Raw genomic sequence first — 19822 nt, forward strand, 5'->3', positions numbered from 1 at the left:
TATGTATGTATGTATGTATGTATCTATGTATTTATATTTCTCATTCAAAACAGAAAGGATAAAACCCATCCACTTCATCTAATGTGTCAGTCATTAAACTCACTCCACCTACTAGCCCAACTCATTGTCTAAAGTACTTGATAGACATAATCTACCTCAAAAATCATAAAAAGGGTTTACGTAAAATCAATATAAAGCTCATAACATTTGTCAAGAAACATTGAGAATCTAATAGATGAAGATGTGGAAAAAAATATGATGACAAAACTCTTTCCGATAATGATCTAGAATTCATTAAAGATCTCCCATTAAATGTAATAAGATATTTAATCATTACTAAAATCGAAACAGATAATTGGAGGAAAAAAATATTTTTAGTATGTATGTTACTTGTAATAAAAAAAATGTAGGTTAAATATAGATAGAGGTTAGATTGTAGTGAAATAGGTTGTAGATTAGTTATAAATAGAGGAAGTGCAATGAATGGCATCTATTACTAAAGTCAATCTGAAGACTTAAACCACACACCAACATTTTTGGTAGAGCTTGATTGTATTATTTAAATGTAATCCACTATGGTAAAAAAATAATTATATTATAAATAGGTAAATTTACATATGTGGCCCACAATTCTTATACATTTACATGTCTCACACCCAAAATTTCGTATTACATACATAGCACTTTATTGCTTTAAATCTAGGCATTAAAAACTGGATTCACTTTTAAAAAGTGCTTCACTTTTAAAAAGTCATAATAATGCAATTTTTTGATGTGATATTAAAGATTTGAGTGTTGTGTGTAATAAAATTTAGGTCTAATGTAAATATATAAGAATTGTGTGCTATGTATGTAAATGCCCATTTTAAATATAATAAAAAATCAAAACTCATTCATATCAAACAAATGGAGAAGATACCAATCATAGCAACTCATAAAACTAGTGCAGATTTATAACCCAAACCCACTTTTAAAAAAAGGTGCCAAGCTTCAATTAATGTTCATAGGAAACTTATTGGTAGAAATAAATTTGTCATTTCTGATCACAATTCCAACACCTCATGCATGTCTACATCATTAATTCAAAAAATAGAAATCATTAAATTTGGAATTATAAAAAGGGAATCTTCTGATGTAAACCGTACGCTTACTAAATGTGAAAGATAGCACCTAATTCTAATGACATACATCTGTTGTGGTCTCAGCACTCGTTTTTGAGTTTGATTTGTTTCACTACATGAACTACCAAATAGGTTGTCTCCTCTAAAATATTCAATAAGCTAATGATTTAGCTCTAATTTCATAACTACCTAATATTTCGCATTACAGGATGAATCCCACCGAGTATGTTGAGCAAAACAAATTTGGGACTTCAGAAAAAAATTTGTCCAGGAAAGTCTTGCTATTTGTGCAATCATAGCCTTATTCACGCCTAAGAAATATGAAACACTGATGTTAATGATAAGGTTATTAACAAAAATTACTATCAACTATAGCCTTTTTATTCTTCGAATATGTTGGATTTAATCACAAGGGCTACATTCTTCTTTTAAAAATAATATAAGAAATGATTATCCCCAAATTACAATTCAATCAAGAGTTAAATAAAAAAATGCTTTTGAGACTCATAATGGACTATATGAGTGGTTGGTGATGCTTTTTAAGCATTCAAATGCCTCAAACATATTTATGAGCTTAATGAACAACATTTTCAAACCCTTTGTAAGAAAACTCTTGGTTTGCTTTGATAAAATCTTGGCTTTTAGCCAGAGTGAAATAGATCATCTGATAAACTTGCACAAGCGAATGAAACCTTACAACAAGAACAAACTATATACTAACTTAAAGAAGTGTTTTTTTTATAAACTAAAGTAATTTTCTAGGATTCATTATTTCTACCACGAAAATCAAACCAGAGCCTTCCAAAGTTAAAACTTAAACCAACTCAAGCCAAGGAGTCTTACTAAAATATGAAGCTTTCGGTCTAATGACTTTTTCACAGAAAATTTATTAAGAACTTTAGTAGTGTTGTTACCCCCAATATTAATATTATGAAATTAGAGATTTTTTTTTAGACTTCTACAGTACAAAAGACTTCAAGGATCAGATGGAAATTCTAATTACCTCTGCATTATCCTTAAGCTGCCTGACTTTTTGAAATATTTGAAATAATTTGTGATACTTCAAGAATTGAAGATGAAATTCAAAGCAAAGAAAATTATCAAGTAATTTTCTTTGGTGATAAATTAAACAATACAAAACAACGATACTCTACATAAGATAAAAAAACTATACTGTCATCTAATCTTTAGGGCATCAGCATCATTATCATTATCTTTTACATAGGGAGCATATTTTTAAGTCAAATCATCATGCTCTCAAATTCATTAATACCCAATAAAAGTCAAACTATAGACAAGCTTAATGTGTTGAATTTGGTCAAAATTATTCTTTTATTTTCAAGCATAAATCTGGAATTGAAAATAAATCTACTTATGCTTTATTAAATGTCGCTTCAATTAATAACCTTTAAAACTAAAATTTTCAAAATTTGAAAAGATTAAAGATGAGTTTTCTATGCGACCTAACTTCCACTTGAGTAATACAAAGAATTTAGATAAACTTCTAACTCTACAAAGAATGTTCATTGTTATCAAAGGATGTCTATGTAAGAGAAAATAACTTTGTATTCCTAGAGCTACACTTAGAACAATTTCAATCTATGAGTAAAATTATGGAAGAAGAACTGGATATTTTAGAAAGGATAAGACCATCTGTTTAATAGAAAGTCAATTTTATTGACTTTCACTTAAATAAGACATTCAAAATTTAGTGTCTTGATGCTTGATTTGTAAACAAACAAAATTCACCAAACAACAACCAAGTCAAGCTGTTGCAATGCCTATTCTTTATAAAACTCTGAAAATTTTAATCATAGATTTTGTCTTAGGATTGTCCCCACATTGCTCAAGATGATAGCAAATTTATTGTAGTTGCAAAAGTCACAAATACTCAAAAACTCGCCAAGTTCTTCTCATCTAAAAGAAATTGTTTAAGACTACAATTGTCGTGAAGCTTTTGGTTCGTGTCCCATCCGCGAATGATTGGGACTACTACTACAATGTGAAAGGCTTGCGCAGGAATTGGTTTATTGCAAGCATCATTAACCAGTGCCCTTTCGTATATCATTGTATTTGCCTCAAGTGTGACACTCTTTTAGTTGTTTTGATTTGATCATTTCTTCAATCACATTCCTGAAATGTCAATATTCTCCATTTTCATAATTGTGGTCTTTGTGGTACGCACAAAATTTTTGTGGGCATGAAGATAACCTCCAGCTTTCAAAGGCATCAGTCTTAGAAGATACTACTTATTCTCAGTGGGTTCAATGATTTCAACAATCTACACTCTTAGAAAAGTCGTAGTTGGTAGATGATGGATGGGAGTTGGTAACATTCTTGCTACCATGTGATCAACTCAAATTTCTTCAAAATAACTAACCCTTTAACAGACAAAATTGATAGCTCTCAAAGTTTATCCGCACCCTACATCCAGTCAGGCAACCTAAAACTTCCCAATTAAAACGATGAAATTTCTTCATTGTTGTATGCTCTTGCTATTCATACCTGAGGTGTTGGGTAGAGAGTTGTACACTTCTGCCAAAATATAAAAATATGATTGCTAGCTAATTCCAATAACATGTAGCATTTGCAGGCATTGTGACCCAAAAGAGTAGTGAAATGGACATTCTCTCAAGCCTGAGCTAATGCAGCAAAAGCGACTTGATCAAAATCTGTCACCTCCATATTCTCGTTTAGAAAGAAAATTATTAACTCATTTATGAATCTAGTGCTCCTGGTAAATTTGTAATAATGCTTGTGAACTCTTTGGTTTTTGGGCACAAGCGATAGTGCAACGAATGTGTTTGAACTCGAAAAATAAGGTGATTATCTTGAATCAAAGATTAAGGATCTATTTGAGGCAGCTGCAACTTAATAATAAGGAAGTTAATGCGCAGAAATTGTTGCGAATAAGTTGACTGTCTATTTGTTTTTTGCAATTTGAAAACAATTGTGTTGCAGCTGTTTCTGAACAAATGATTATTCCGCCTTTGTATAGTAATGTTATTTGCAACATAACTATTCAAATCAATACATTCTATACTTTCAAAAGCAAATACTAAGTGTCAAATATTACAAAATAAATATAGATGTCTCACTTAATAGTGAGTAGCATGACTACTAAAATTAAGAAAAATATTATTAAAATAACAATTAATAATATGATAATTTTATTTTTAAAATGCAGACGACGTATGTCACAAGCTAAGCCGTCTTCCAGGGATATTCTCCATGTCTGATCACTCTCGACGATGAAATCTTCCAATCTATCTGCCCGCTGAAAATAGTCAAAATTTTCCGTGATTCTCTGTGGGCACTTGTAAAACTGTCTCCTGTAGCTTTGTGGCTAACGTGAAGTTAGTAGGGAGCTTTGAAATCCACAATAGCAGTGCAATCCTCTAGAGGTACCAAAAAGCTTTGAACTCATCTTTAACATACCCTTAAATATAGCACAAGTAAAAAATTGAAAACAAAAGTAATTAATTATAGTTTGATGTAGTTGTGAGGTCTCAGAAAAATCGGTATATAAATCAATGAATATGTCACTACAAGAAAACAATAGACATTATAAAATAAGAGTTTTTTGTTGTTTTTAACCCACGTAATACCAAGCTCTTAAATCCAAGACCAGATTCAATAGCAGATAATCGAATGGTTTCTGGTTATTTTGGAATTACATCGGAAGCATTTTACGACACATATATAGGAGCAATCGAATGGTTTCTGGTTACTTTGGAATTACATCGGAAGCATTTTACGACACATATTGCCAAAGAGGAACACATCACAAGGATTTCAAGCAATTCCAAGCACCCACACAAAAGAAACACGATTTCGTTGCTTTGCAGTTGGAGCAGTCTGCCCTGTCGCAGCCTCCAGCGGCTTGCAAGAGCCAAAAACTCTTGAGGCTCGAACTTCAAAGGAAACAGTCCATACTTGGTACTAAAGCAGCGAAGGCTCTTCATCCACATCAAATCGCGAGAATTTTTGCCACGAATGGCGGCATTTTGTTAAATGACCCATAAGAAAGATCAATAGCGATGTAATAACCCATTTTGATAAATCAGGTAAAAATATTTTGTAACTTAAAATATACCCCAAATTTCATATCCCTCAAATTTCAATCAAAATAATTTTATAAAATTTTACGCGTCGAATGGATCAAGTCCATATAAAGCATCATATGTTAATTATAAATGGTTTCGGAGATATAAAAGATAAATTAATATATTTTATTAACTTAATTAAATCCTCATTTTGTTTAATAAAGTATCCTTAATACTCTCAGCACCGTAGACAACCAACCTCTCACACCCTTTTTAATTCCTTCGTTTCGGTCGAAAAGGGATGTCCTGAGCTTCAAACTCCTCCACTTTGCCTCTCTTCCCTCACATGACCCTAAATCCCCTCTCCCTATTCGTTTCACGGGGCAGGAGTTGCGACCCATGCAACAGTGCAAGGGCGTGAGCAACAGATCGATCGGTGCACAGGGAGACCGAAACTTATTGTAAAGAGTTTTGGGAACGAAATTAAACGGGTATGAATTCCTCTAAGTTGACATTTTAGACTTTAATTTCCTTCCTCTCACTTTTGTTTTAAGATTTGCCTCGTTGTACGTGCATTGTTCGTTTTCAGTAGCAGTCAGAGGTGCCAATCTTATGCACATCCGGGTTCTCGTAAGGGTTTTAGCATGAAGCAAAAAAAGATTTGAAGCGTTAAAAAGAGAGAAGATATTTGGCAGCGTAGGAGAAAGGTTGGTCGCCAAGAAAGCAGTTTAAGGTTTGTTTTGGCAAATCAATGATATTTTGAGCTAAGATGCCTAATGAACTAATATATTATGAATTATTAATTCGTTTAAGATTTCGCGTTGGTTACCTGAGGCGATGAGTTTGAGTTAAGCATGTGGAAGCTTATCGTACAGCGGCTCTGTCAATTTCAGATAAATAATCCCATGCTAATTTAAGAATAATTCAATTTACAGAAATCACTTGAATCTTAAAGTTTAGCATTATATTTTATAGGTTATTAAGCTCAGCATAAAAGTCACCTCAACCTCCAGCTAGCCATCGAAGTTTAAGATTTTAGCGTGGCAAATGAGTTGAGTAATTACATTCCTAAAGAATTCAATAATCTTCTTTATTTCAGAATGTATGTTGATTTATATGTATATTTTAGTTCAGTTAGATTTATATTGCAACAGATTCTTCATATTGTTGATTTATATGTATATTTTAGTTCAATAATTTTCTTTATTTAAGAATAATCCTTTATAGAAATCACTTGTTTAAAATTATATTTTATAGGTTATTAAGCTAAACATAAAAGTCACCTCAACCTCCAGCTAGCTATCGAAGATTAAGATTTTAGCATGGCAAATGAGTTGAGTAATTACATTCCCAAATTTCAAAAATTTTCTTTATTTCAGAATGTATGTTGATTTATATGCATATTTTCGTTCAGTTAGAATTATATTGCAACGGATTTTTCATATTGTTAAATTAGAAAAGATATGCATGATAAAAAAGATATACAAGATATGTATGAGACACGTGATTTGTACAATAGATATGATAGGCATGATTTTTATGAGACACGTGATTTGTACAATAGACATGATAGGCATGATAGGTAACAAATATGCATGATAAGTTAAATTAGAAAAAGATATGCATGATATAAAATATATGCATAAGAAAATATGCATGAGATAGATATATAAAAGAAATGAGAGATATATGATGAATAGTTGCACAGCAGAGTAGATATGCATATTAATAGATACATTAATAAGTCTCAGAATATGTATGTTATGAGGAATGAAATAGTTTATATATGAATGTTTATATGTGTATGTTCAGATGAGAATTTCAACCCTTAATGGTACAGGCAGGAGACGTCAGTGTACTTGCAAACGTAGGGTTTTTCTACCACTCTAGACAATCTTGATAGTTAGATCACTAACCGTTGTGACAAAGGGATAATATCGATCAAGAGCGAATAGACTAGAGATTACCTCCCCAAATAATTGTGATATCACATTGCTAACCATTGAGTCGAATGAATAATATCGGCCAGAGGTAGGTAAGGGTTTTTCCACCGTAGACAATTGCGCTGTGCAGATCGCAAACCACTGTGTCGAAGGGAGTCGACAGGAAATTATCAGCCAAGGGTGTATTAGATTTTGTAGACGGTGATCCTCACAAAAAAATATATGTAAAGTATAAAGTAAAAGTAAAGTTAAAATAAATGCTTATAAAATATTGAATATTTTCATTTAGAAAAAGTCATTGATGCATTCATTAGTATATATCAAATTGCTTATAAAAATATAAAAGACTAGCATATTATATAATTCCTGATAGAACAGCATGCATATTGAATTCTTTTCCTTGGGTTATTGTAGTTTAGAAATGGGATTACTCTTGAGTTTCTTTCGATAACTCATTATGTTGCTTTAATATCACTTTTTTAGGTTTTAAACATTTGAACAAGATGAGTAGAAGAGGAGCAAATATGTATAGAAGGCGAGAACAACAAACAAAAAATACAAAATGTTTACTTATTAATTTTTGTTGTTTTTTTAGTGGCTCTTTTATGTATTTGTTTGAATATTAATATGTTAGTCATAGAATTAGAATAAATGATATGTTTTCCACCGTCTGACTGTTCGTTTCCCTATTGGTTAATTCCAAGCCCCGGGCCACATCATGACAGGTGACACAATTGTCACGGAGAAAATTGTCGCCTTCAAAGTGAGCGTAGGGCTTAAGGAAGTACCATAAGCTTCCACTAACACCCACTGTCTGAGGCGCGAGAGTGGAAGACTGAGGGTTTCAGTGCAGAAATGGGGAGTAAGTTTCAGTTGTCCTCGTATGCAGTGTTCCCGTCGTTGGCTTCCCACTTGCTCAAATCGTGATTGAGGGAGACGGCCGAGAGTTATGAATGATAGAGGGAAGATACGATAGAGACGGTGCAAGTTTTCGGTTGAATTTGTGTGTTTGTCAAGACTCAGAAAACAAAGTGGAGAGGATAATTCGTGAAGCTTTTTTGTGCAATAGATAGAGCACCAAGCACTGTAAAAGGAAGGCTTTGTGTGTTTCGAGGCGATGGGGATGGAAGCGATGGGCGTGATTTCTCCCTTCTGCCATGAGGGCATCATTCGTCAGTTTTTTTTTCATAAATAAGGGCGAGGACCATGTTAAGACAAAACACCCTTCAATAGGTAGGAGCAGTTGAAATTTTAAGATTAACTAATTTTTCTTTTTTATAGTCAACAATGCCACATTGATTCTAGTTCATTTCTTTTATTTGGCTATCTTTGTTATGGAATTTGTGAAATATCCTCTGGAATCCTTTTCAAGGGTTTATGTAGAATCTTACTAGGGTGTGCTTCAAGAATGGAGATTCAAATGTTTACACGGTTGTGCTTTCATTATTTTGCTACAAGTCCCTAGATCATTGTTAAACACTAATGTCTTTCTCCTACTTTTGTTTTGCTTCTTCTTTTGATTCTTCGACTCGCAGTTGTTTCCATGGGTCTCTTACATAGCATCCTAGATGGAATACTCTACATCACCCAAATTTTTAGATGTTTTTGGAGAGTTGTGGTGAAATTTACAATCTATATAATGGGCTCAATTGGCTATCAAAATTAGTCACTTTAATGTGGTTAGGGTTTTACATGATTCAGATACTTCTTTCTAATATTTATGTTAGTGTTTCATATTTGGCAGAACTCCCTCTTCTTTTATTGGCCTTTTGAAATGAAAAATTACTATTGCCTCAACTGACTTACACAGATATGTTCTTTCATTTTGACTTTTATGTTAGCCTTGTATGAAGTCACCTCATTGATCTTCTTGTATCTTTTGAGCTCTCTACTCAACTTTTGTGTCCTTTGGATTATTTCTTTTTGAGCTTTTTCTATTTTAATTTTTAAATTGTTATTGCAAAATGTCTGTCTTCATTCATTTCTTTCTTTTGTCTACAAAATCTTTTTTTATAATTTTCTTTTTGTATCCTTTTATTTTATATAAATGAATATATAGGGTAAGGCCATCATTATTCGCAAGTTCCTTTAACCTATCGATATCATCGAACTTGTATGCTTGAAATTTACAAAATTGCCCCACCGGTATGCTCTTTATTTCAAGATTATTAAGAAAAGTAGAAAATGATTCCACCTTAACTATTATTTTTAGCTTTTCATTTCCACTTATAAGTCAAAAGGCTATTAAGAGGTTGACTAAAGAGACTACAAGCAAATCAATTGAAGAAGATAGAAGCCCAAGATTCCCTTCACTTCTACATAGGGAAAGGATGGCATGTTTCCCTACCTTTGCGCTAACATTTGGCACAATTACTTTAAATAAAATCATGTTGGTTTGGTCAACCTGAACTTTATTCCCACATGGAGAACTTGAAGATCAAAGAGGTTGCTGACTTGAAGATTGAGGAAGTGGTTGGCCAAGTGAAGCCATACATTTGAATACTTCAGAGTGGCAAGACGCCACTAACAATAAGTATGTTCCTATTCTGCTATTTATGCCCAAGTCAGTCCCTCAGCATGATGATAATACATACCACGTCAGGAGTTCCAGGCAAAGCATCTCCATATGCAATTCAAAAATTTGTGAAAAAAAAAAATGTTAACCATTAATGCTTTTTGATATGCTTTGGAGCTCACTGGCCACAAATAAAACAATGAAGTTAAGAGATCAGTGAGCTTACCATGCAAATTTGATTCTTCACTGCAGCCAAAATGCCTGCTAATAGTGAATAGGGCATGCGCTAGGTTCTTAATAGGGAAAAACAACTACATTAACTCGGTAAAATTGGGAATTTTCATTTTTTTCTTTTATAATGCATGATTCTAATATTATAGTTGTGCATTATAGACATGTAACAAATCCTAATAGTGATCCTGAAGCTCAGAAAGGCTTTGCTTTGCACGCTTAACAAAAACTGAATATGGATATTAATTTAGCAGAAATACTACACAAAAGTTTTAAATGCTAAATTGAAATGAAGTTATGCAATGATCAATGACCAAGGATTTACTCACCCGAATGTATTCAATGAACCTTTGAGAATGAAGTAAGAAACAAATCACAGATGTATCTGGCTGCAGAAAAGAAAAAAAAAAGGGACCAGAAATTCTTAATTTGCAACTTTGATAATGATTTTTTAGACCACAAAAAAACAAAGAAAAGTTTTACAGCATATGCATCATAGGCAAACAGGTTAAGATTGAAAAGATGAATGATAGTGCACAGACAAATTAATTAAAAATGTCATTTCTTTAGCAGTTTTATTTTATGGGAAAGTTCTCTTCCCACTCCAATAACGAAAGACAAGAATAGAAAATTCAGCAGCTATCAGGTTTTTAAGAGGCTCTTTTGAGCATAAATAGAACCAAGATGAATTCCTTGGGCAAAATATATTCCGAATCAAAATATGCATTAGCTTTCAAAATCAACTTTCATTATGTTTCTAACACAAATTGAGGCAAGCAAGATAGTCTTCAAAAATAAAATAAACATAAGTATATGTCATGAGCCACACCTAGGTTTTTGAACGTAAAGGAAAGAAATGGTACAGGAAAATAACATGATCAAAATACTGCGGCATCTGCTAAATCAACATATATATGAAACAAACTTTTACAATATTGTCCAATTAATCTCAAAATAAGCCCAAGAACACAGAACTGTCATCTAGAAAACTGCTAAGAGGGAAGGATGACATCTTAATAAATCAGTTCATCCCACTACTCTTGTCAAAAAGAGAGTGAAAATTAAAGGAAAAAAACATATTAAGAACAGTAATATCTAGCAACAAAATTTGTTTCTCGGTGATAGTAAGAAATTAGAAAGTATATTTTTGTAAATCATGATGATTCTTTATAAACATTACGTGGTCATCAGAATATTAGTAGAGGAGCAAAGCTGATGCTATCAAATGAGTTCTTAAAACATTATCTTTCTATAATCACAAAATGGACTATTAGTTACACACTAAACTCTGGTCCCACATTATCATGGATAATTCCAATATAAAAGGAAATCTGAGTGGTGCAGACTCCTAACTGTCGTATAGCCCATGTGAACATCCGGCACTATTCTCTTTTCAATATGTGTAAAAGGAAATATAATAGCATCTAGTTCAGTAAAATATCCTAAGGAAGTAGCAAGTGCCTAAATGATCAAAATAGCTTAGAATGTGTACAGAATAGAAGGTCACACTTAACCCAGACAGTCAGGCTAAAGAGGTCAGGCATAAGGTGTGAAACAAACTTTTCATTTTGAAATACTAAACTAAAGAATTAGATTCAAATATGAACTCCCCATGTAGAAATAAGTACAACACTCCGATTTAGGGTTCCAAAGTTGGTCAAATGATGAATTTTACACTATTCCAAGCACTTCATAGCATACATATGAGATCAAAAATACACAAAAAAATCAAGCAGAACTGTTAGTAATTGCATATCCACGAATTTTAGTACTTCTATTTGTATACCCAAAAAATGCAAATATGCAATGAAGCTAAGAAGACCAGGCAAACCCGCAAAGCCCAAAAGTCACTCAACCAGCTTAGAATGTCCGGGCACAAAAAGCGCACGCTCAATCATGAGAGCACTTGACAAGCTCAGAGGCATCCACCAAGTTCTAAAGGCACTTTTCTGAGACATAAGAGAAACAAGCCTATTCAAAAGAAACCCACCTACTAAAAAGAGAAGACTATTTTCTTCAATCATAAGGACTTCAAAGGCAGTTGCACACATGTATTATGATCATTTTGATGTCCACGTATCTTTAATGGCCATAATATATATAATTTATTTTTCCTTAATCCATATAAAAATATAGCATCTCCAGTAATGTCCCAAAATCATATAAATACATGATCAAAGAGGTATTTTTAGAACAAGACATCAAACAAGATAGGATATATGCCATGCACTGGACTTTCTGCAAAAAATAAGATACTTCAAAGTTTCACTCTTTTTCTCTTATCTTTTATTTTCCTTCTTACTCTTCCTTTTCCTACTACCCTTTTCCTAAAAATTGGTAAAACCCTCATGGATACTGCAAGCAAGATTCGGTTATCATTATGGATAAATTCGGATCAAAATTCTTTTCAACTACAGTGAGAATGGATTGGTACAAAAATCATAAACTAGAAATTACACGAGGAGCATACTACTAGAGAAACTTCCTTAAACATGGAAAACTAGGATTTTGGGGCCAACTAACAACTTGTAGAGATGGAGATAATCATGAGGATGATCCAAGAAGCATTAGAGTAGGCTACCTGAATAGCCCCGAGAGTATAGATACTAAAAGGCTCTTTAAACTATGCCATATAATGATAGCCCTTAAGCGCTAGAGCACTTATCTCCACACCCGCTATGGAGAAAAATTATTAATCAATGGAGAAGAGAACTACACTCCCCCGAAAGAGCAAGTCAAAAAGCAGAGAACATAACTGATGTATACATTTGGTCAGAAGATTGTACAAGTCAGACTTCTAACAAAGTTCAAAATACCACATTTTGAATCAAATAAAGGAAGAACACATCCAATAGATCATGTGGGTCACTTGAAGTCGGTCACATCACTGCATGACATTAGAAAGTTCTGCTTGTTTTTTATCATTTTCTTTTTACCATTTCAAATAATCATATCTTTGATAGTTATCACACCCACTACTATGTTATGTTCATTACCAAATTCATTAAAATGTATAAGGACTGTTGAAAAACTTACAAGCACTTCTAAAGATGAGAAAATAGTTGTCGGCCCATTGAGAACTTCATTATGAAATTACAAAGAAAAATGTTTTAAGTAAAAATACTTAGAAGCTTCAGTCGATGCTTGAAGAACCATTTAAATATGTCATTGGCCTCCGACAACAAAAGACGGCGGTAAAGTTAATAAAACATACCAATACCCACATCAATGTTGAAAATTACAACGATATAACCAAATATTCTACCATTAATGCTCGAGAGACACTCCAGTATGGCAGTACATCCAACAAGACCGAAGCATCAATGGAAACTGCTCTAGAACCCCAAGGACTGAGAAAAACAACAAATCCACAATTACCGATATTTCTAGCCAACGATTCATCAATCTGAGATGACACAATAGTTCACTAGCTCACCATGAGTCCGTGACGATGAAAAGCAACCCATTGCCCAAGATAATCATGACTAGAGGGCACCTACACATTACTACCAGTGATCAACAACAGTGTTGCAATTATCAATGATTGACCATGAGTAGGTCGTTATAAAATAAAAACTTCTTCAAGCACTCAAAATTCATAAGAGCAAAGGTACGTCTACAAGGCACAACAAAATAATGTGCATCCACATGGACCACAGACAAACATAAGGAATTGCTAACATTTTAGAAATTTGGTGGAAATTTTGATTAAAGCAAAAAAATTAAGAAATTTCTTATGACCAACTCTAGAAGAGGATAAAAGAAAGCTTTTATACAAGGAAAAAGAAACAAACCAATACTCACTCAAGCAATCAACATCAGTGGTATGATGCCAATCATTGTCAAAGGAGGCATGCTAGACTCAAAAAACTCTAATCAGTAGAGAATGAATTTGGCGACTCCTTCCAGAAAACCTCACACTAAGGACGCATCCATAACTTTCACTGAAGCAGATAAGCTAGCAAATGAAGATCCCTTCAACGATGCAGCGGTAATCACAGACTTGATTGTCAACTATCAAATAAGAAGTATCAGCTAATATTAAGAGCTTCATAAGCACTATTTTCAAAAGAGTTGAAAACCAATCTGGTAATTGTCCTTATGACTACAATTAAAGGTCAACTCTTTGAATTTTGGAAGGAAAGAAATGGAACAAAAGGCCTATTCACTCTACTCACCATATGGAGAGAAGGAGAACATCAATGTACTGTGATAGACAACTTCACCATAGTTGATAAACTTGACAACGACAGTGTCATGTTTGGGTAGCCAGGCAATAGTCTCCACTTAAATGGTTGTCAAGTTCCAAGTAGAGGGACAAGAAAACCAAAAGAAGAGAGACTTAATGCAATCAAAACCCTATTATCACAAAGCTCTAGAAAGTGTATAAGAAGTAATGCAAGTAGAAGTTAACAAGGCTGCAGGATTAGAAACCTTAGAATCCATAAAATTTCAAGTCATCAAAAGATTCAGTGCGCACTATCTGAATTAGCATCCCTTCTAGCCCCAAGAATCAATAACAATTGGTTCAAACTTTTTCAAATGGCATCAAGTTGATTGTTTGGATAGTTACCAAGAATCAAGGAATATATGTGGATGTTGACATCCATATGCAAAATGTAAAAAAGTTTAGGCCCGTCAAAAAGAATATCAAGAAGACAGGCGTAGCCATAGCTAAGACCATTAGGCAAGAGGCCTAAAAGCTCCTTGAGGGAAATTTCATAAATGATGTACAATACCGTAACCAGATCTCCTATATGGTAATGGTGCAAAAGGTGAATAGCAATCACAAAATGTATATGCACATTACTAATGTGAACTTAACATAAATAAAAGATAAGAAACTCATTCCCTAGAATTGATGCATTAGTCGAATCAGCAGTTGACTTCCCAATGATGGGCTTTCTATATGCCTTCTCGGCCTAAAGGTTGCCACAAATTAAAGATGCATCCACTGTTTGAGGGAAGATTGTCTTTGTAAGAGACAGACTACTGCCACTTCCTAGAAAATCATGAAACAAAATTTCAAAGAGCAAAAGGGAAAAAAAGTGAAAGTATAGGTAGATGATTTGTTGATTAACGATGATACTCCTGAACAACATAAATTGGAAATGAAGGAGGCTTTGCCACACTCAAGAAAGATAGCATGCATCCCAATCCCTTAAAAGTGTACCTTTGGGGCCAGATCAAATAAATTCTTAGATTTTTCCTCAACTTCAAAGGTATAGAAGTAAACCCAAATAAAATAACACAATTCCAAAGATGTATTTCCAAAAATCAAGCAAGGATGTGTGGCCACTAATAGGAAAATTGATTGGACTAGGCCTCTTAATCTCAAAATCATAATATAAATGTGGAACATTCCTCAAAATCATGAGGATAGCAAAACATTTCACGTGGAACAAGGAGTTTGAAGCCACCTTCCAACAGTTAAAGTCAATCATATCTTCACCCTTATTGTTACAAAGTCCAAAACCTAATGAAAATCTACTCGTCTATCTTAACGTAGAGGAGAATGCTAAAGTTTTATGTTGGTTCCGGAGGAAGCTAAATAATCACTATTGTTAACTATGGGAACAAGACCCTCCAAGGAGACGAGTCAAAGAATCTAATTTTATAAAAAACTAGCATGGGAACTCATAATCACAACTAGAGGACGCTAACCTTCCCGGCAAACTTAATCCAAGTATTCATGAACCGCCTGCTAAAAGAATGGATTCACCGAACCTAGTTATTTTGATAGGTTGCTAAAGTTGGTTGTACGGTTGAGTGAATTCCAGATTACTTAAACAAAGATAGTCATCAAGGTTTAGATCATCACCAACTTCCTGGTCAAATTTTACTTCCCAAATTTTAATAAAGAAACAACAAGCGGTGAAGATTAATTATGGAAGTTGCACGTTCATGGAGCCTCTGGAGAGCAAACTTTCAAAGATGAACAAGTCATGCACAAGTTCCACTAATCTGACGTCATTTGTAGATAGTCTCCCACCAAAGAACACCAAAGAGAGCATATTATAATTTTCAAACAAGAGGATTAGAGAATTATGCCGAACTCAAGGGATTTGCCTCGTTTAAAAAAAACAAGCTAAAAAGAAAGTGGATTAAAATGGTGTCATCCATTCTATGGGCATTGAGAAAAATTTCATCCTGTACAATGACCAAACCCTCTTCAACCCACTACGAAAAAGCTCTACTCTTAACTAAATACAACTTGCACTGCCAGCGAATTATAGCTACCTCAAAAGTTGGAGAAAATCTATTGTGAAAATGGAAAGATAAAAATAAAAAGGCATAAAAATAGCTTTAGATTTTCTAGAGAAGATTCAAGTTTAAGTAGCAATGAGAGAAAAAGTCAAGAGAAAGTTAGCAAAATATTACAACTCAAGTGTAAAGGAGATATTGTCACCCTAGAGATTTAGAGATTTAATCATGGTTATGCCATAAAAGATTGTGTTATGCTAGCAGGCACAACTTTAAAAAAATCATTCATCTAAACTTGAAAAGTACCGATGTTGAACTAAGCTTGCAATCATATCTACGTTGTGCGTTAATTAGGAAAACAAGTCAAAGCATTTTTTTTTTATTTTAAAAGCATCTCTGGAACTTTCAAAAGAATCTTTATCACCAATTAGAATACTACATATGGATTTGTTTAGGGCTGAATTAGTATTGTATGTCTAGTAGGAAAATCATATAAGTTTGTTAAAAGTGAGAAATAAAATTTATTTGATTACAATTTCTAACACAAAACAGTGATCATTTGACAAATTTCATATATTAGCTATTTGGAGTTGAGGAAAAATAGAATATTTGATTTTTACATTTCTTATTGTAACCATGAAAGAAAATATTTGAAATAAGAACACGGAGACATTGTGGAAAGAGTTAGGAATAGCACATAATTTTTCTCCAAGCCCAACAAGGATGGAACAAGTATAAGCTTGAGTTATTTCAAATAAATATAAGCTTTTGGGCAAAAGATCTGGATCTATTAGAGACAAATTTAGCTTTTTTGTAAATCTGATTGTACAGTTGTTACAAAAAAATTTTTTTTTTTTAAAGCTATTGTGAGTATTCTAAATCATACTAGTAAATATGATTGTAAAAGTAGCTTTCTCCCACAACTTTTTGAAAATTAAAACTTTGTTTCTTTGTTTTGCTTATAACTTTTAAATTTATGTGTTAATTCCATGTACGCCCTTCTTTTAGATATGTCAAAAGAGAGAGCGAGTAGTTTGTTTAAAGTTATTGTAGCAAAAACAAGTTTGTACCCCCTTCTATATTTTTTTTTTGTTGTTTAATTTTTTTTCTTTATATTCTTCATAATCGTGCAGAAGTGTTGTAGTAGCTTGCTCTTAAATTATGAATGAAAGTTTGGGTTACATGTGTTTGCTACATTTTACAATTATTTTAATCATAATTTAAGCACTTTATTTAAATTTACACACAACTTAATTTTATTGCATATAAAAAATAAAATTGTCAAAAGTGCACAAATTCAAGTGAGCTAAATAAATCCTAACATTAATATATAAAACTAAAATATATGTATCATCAACAAAAACGAAGAGATTGTTAACCCCATGAGCTTAAATTGTCACTTAACTACTTTAATGTTCACAAATAATTAATTTAAGCTACAAATGGTAAATATATAATGTGTTTGCTAACATTTCAAGTACAAATAAGAAGATTGAATGCAAGTCTTACTTTTATGGACACTCAAAAGAGCATAAAGAACTAATAAGAACTTATGGTTCGATATTACCAAGCTAACTTATTATTAATGCAACTCAAGTCAGCAAAAAAAAAAAAGGATTAAAAAAAAGGAAAAATAAAACCTACATATTGAAACCTGGAATTCTTTAAGGCAAGAAATTAATCATCTAAAATGAATTTTACTTTCTTATTTCAGGTTAAATGAAAATATGACACTAAATAGAGCACAAAGGAGAAAAAGGATTCATGTAGTTGACCCCAATTAGTGGGACAAAGATTTGTTGTTGTACACATATCTGTCAAATATAAGAGTTGCTTTGAAGATTAACAGAAATGTTAATAATAAATAAGGTGAAATCAATAAAAATTGACCACAATTGTCTAAACTAATTGTAATGTAAAAACGTGAATCAATTAAAAAAGTAGACGACATGCATGTAAATGCAAATAAATGACATCAATTAAAAAAACAAAAATGCCTTATTTTAGATTTCAACAAAGACTTCTAAAAAGATAAAGAACTATAAATAATAGATTTCAAAAATTGCTGTAAGGGTGCTGTTAAACAATGAGTGTTTGAATTTACACACAAAAAAAAGCTTGTTGCTGAAACGATAATAATGATATAATCAAATTTTCAGGTAAGCAATAGGAAAGTGAAGCAACTGTAAACAAAAATAAATAAATATATATATAACAATTATTCTGCATTACAAAAGTTTTAAATCCAAAACAGTGGACGACCAATAAAAGGATTAAATTTCAATACAAATCATCTCTTTGTCAATAAGAATACCTGCATAATCTGAGGATACCACTCACGCAGGTTACGAAATACAGAATCAATATCCCCATTTCTAATGAACTGCAATTTAAGGAAACTGTTCAGCAAATCTGAAGATGATTCACTTTAGAAAAAGCACAAATGAAAAGGATAGAGGAAAGCATATCATAGCACTATGTATACAAATAAGAAAACTAGTAAAACGGCATGAAATAAATAGATGTGACTTGCAAAAGCAGCAAGGAAAGAACAATAAAAGAAAACTGCATGAATAAGCAATAGTTTTAAGTTCAGTATAATGTTTCTAAAACAAGCCCACTTACTATAGTCCTCACTTACCTGCCGCAAAATCTTTCTGTTGCTTAATGCATACGCATCTCCTTGTTCCTGGAAGCCATTTTCTTGTGGAGAAGGTATGTGTGGAGACATGATTCCACTCTCAACATCAAATGAATTTACTGTTTCTTGGTATCCGTAGTGCAGCAAATAGGAACGAACAATCCTAAAAATGAGGATATGTGAATTCGTTAGCCTAGCTAAATGGGTTATGGTTATACTTTTAACAATTGCAAAGTTAATGGAAAAAAACAAAATTAAAAGTCGGCATACTTGACGATAACAAAATCTTTTAAGATAAATGATTTATGCCAAAAAAAAATTGATAAATGGATTTTACATTTCCTGAAGTGAGGCTCGACCATACAGCAATTCTGAATACGGATATGATAAGATGGTTTATGTTTTAGTCAACTAGAAGTATAGAAGCTTGCTAATCTTTCTCAAAACAAGTGAACTTACTTTTTAGCATATTATGAGCACAGAAATCACCATTTTCATTCAATCAAAACAATACTTATTGTTGTAGAAGCAATCAGCCAGGGTTCTACACTAACAGAAGAAAGCAAGCCAACATTATGGAAACCTCCTAATGAATTCAATAAATAGCCACAGAAACTAATATGCTAAAATTCAACCTGGTTTAGCAAAATAAAAATGAAAAAAAGAAAACCATGGGAGAGAGATTCTTCAGACATTACCAATGGCTAACATTAGGCGATAAGGTTGATTTGTCAATTAACTCTTCTTGTTTTAGTCTCTCCTTCAACATAAACACCTACTCAAGGAAAAATTTAAAAAAAGTATAGGAACATAAACACAATCAGATGAAGGATAAAGGCAAGATAACAAATTGCAAGTAATAAAACAAGAGTCAGCAATATACGCATATTCTCATTATTAATGCAATAAACTGAAATAAAATTAAGCCCCTGAATCATAACATTAAACAAGTATTCTGTGTAGCTTAATAGGTTGTCAAGAGCTTACACAAACATATACCCACATACAAAAACCTGAAAACATGTTTGGCTTGGCTGATTAAGTAGATAAATTAGTTCAGATCAGTGCGTTGGCCACATAAAATTTCAGGGCTTACAGCCCTTCCCACCTGCCTTTTCACC

The 19822-nt window shown here is 32.8% G+C and overlaps 1 protein-coding gene across 1 annotated transcript in view; it reads right to left on the reverse strand.

The window, feature by feature from the left end:
- Nucleotides 1-19822, reverse strand: part of LOC110038705 (ran-binding protein 9-like) — a 56893-nt gene that overhangs the window by 21900 nt on the left and 15171 nt on the right. The window contains exons 5-8 of the mRNA XM_020743600.1: nt 19400-19476; nt 18702-18864; nt 18375-18443; nt 10186-10245 (exon numbers count right to left, since the gene is read on the reverse strand). Coding sequence (XP_020599259.1) covers nt 10186-10245; nt 18375-18443; nt 18702-18864; nt 19400-19476 — 369 coding nt within the window. The remainder of the gene's footprint in view (nt 1-10185; nt 10246-18374; nt 18444-18701; nt 18865-19399; nt 19477-19822) is intronic.

This window comes from Phalaenopsis equestris, unplaced genomic scaffold (assembly GCF_001263595.1).
Source record: "Phalaenopsis equestris unplaced genomic scaffold, ASM126359v1 Scaffold233576, whole genome shotgun sequence".
NCBI lineage: Eukaryota > Viridiplantae > Streptophyta > Magnoliopsida > Asparagales > Orchidaceae > Phalaenopsis > Phalaenopsis equestris.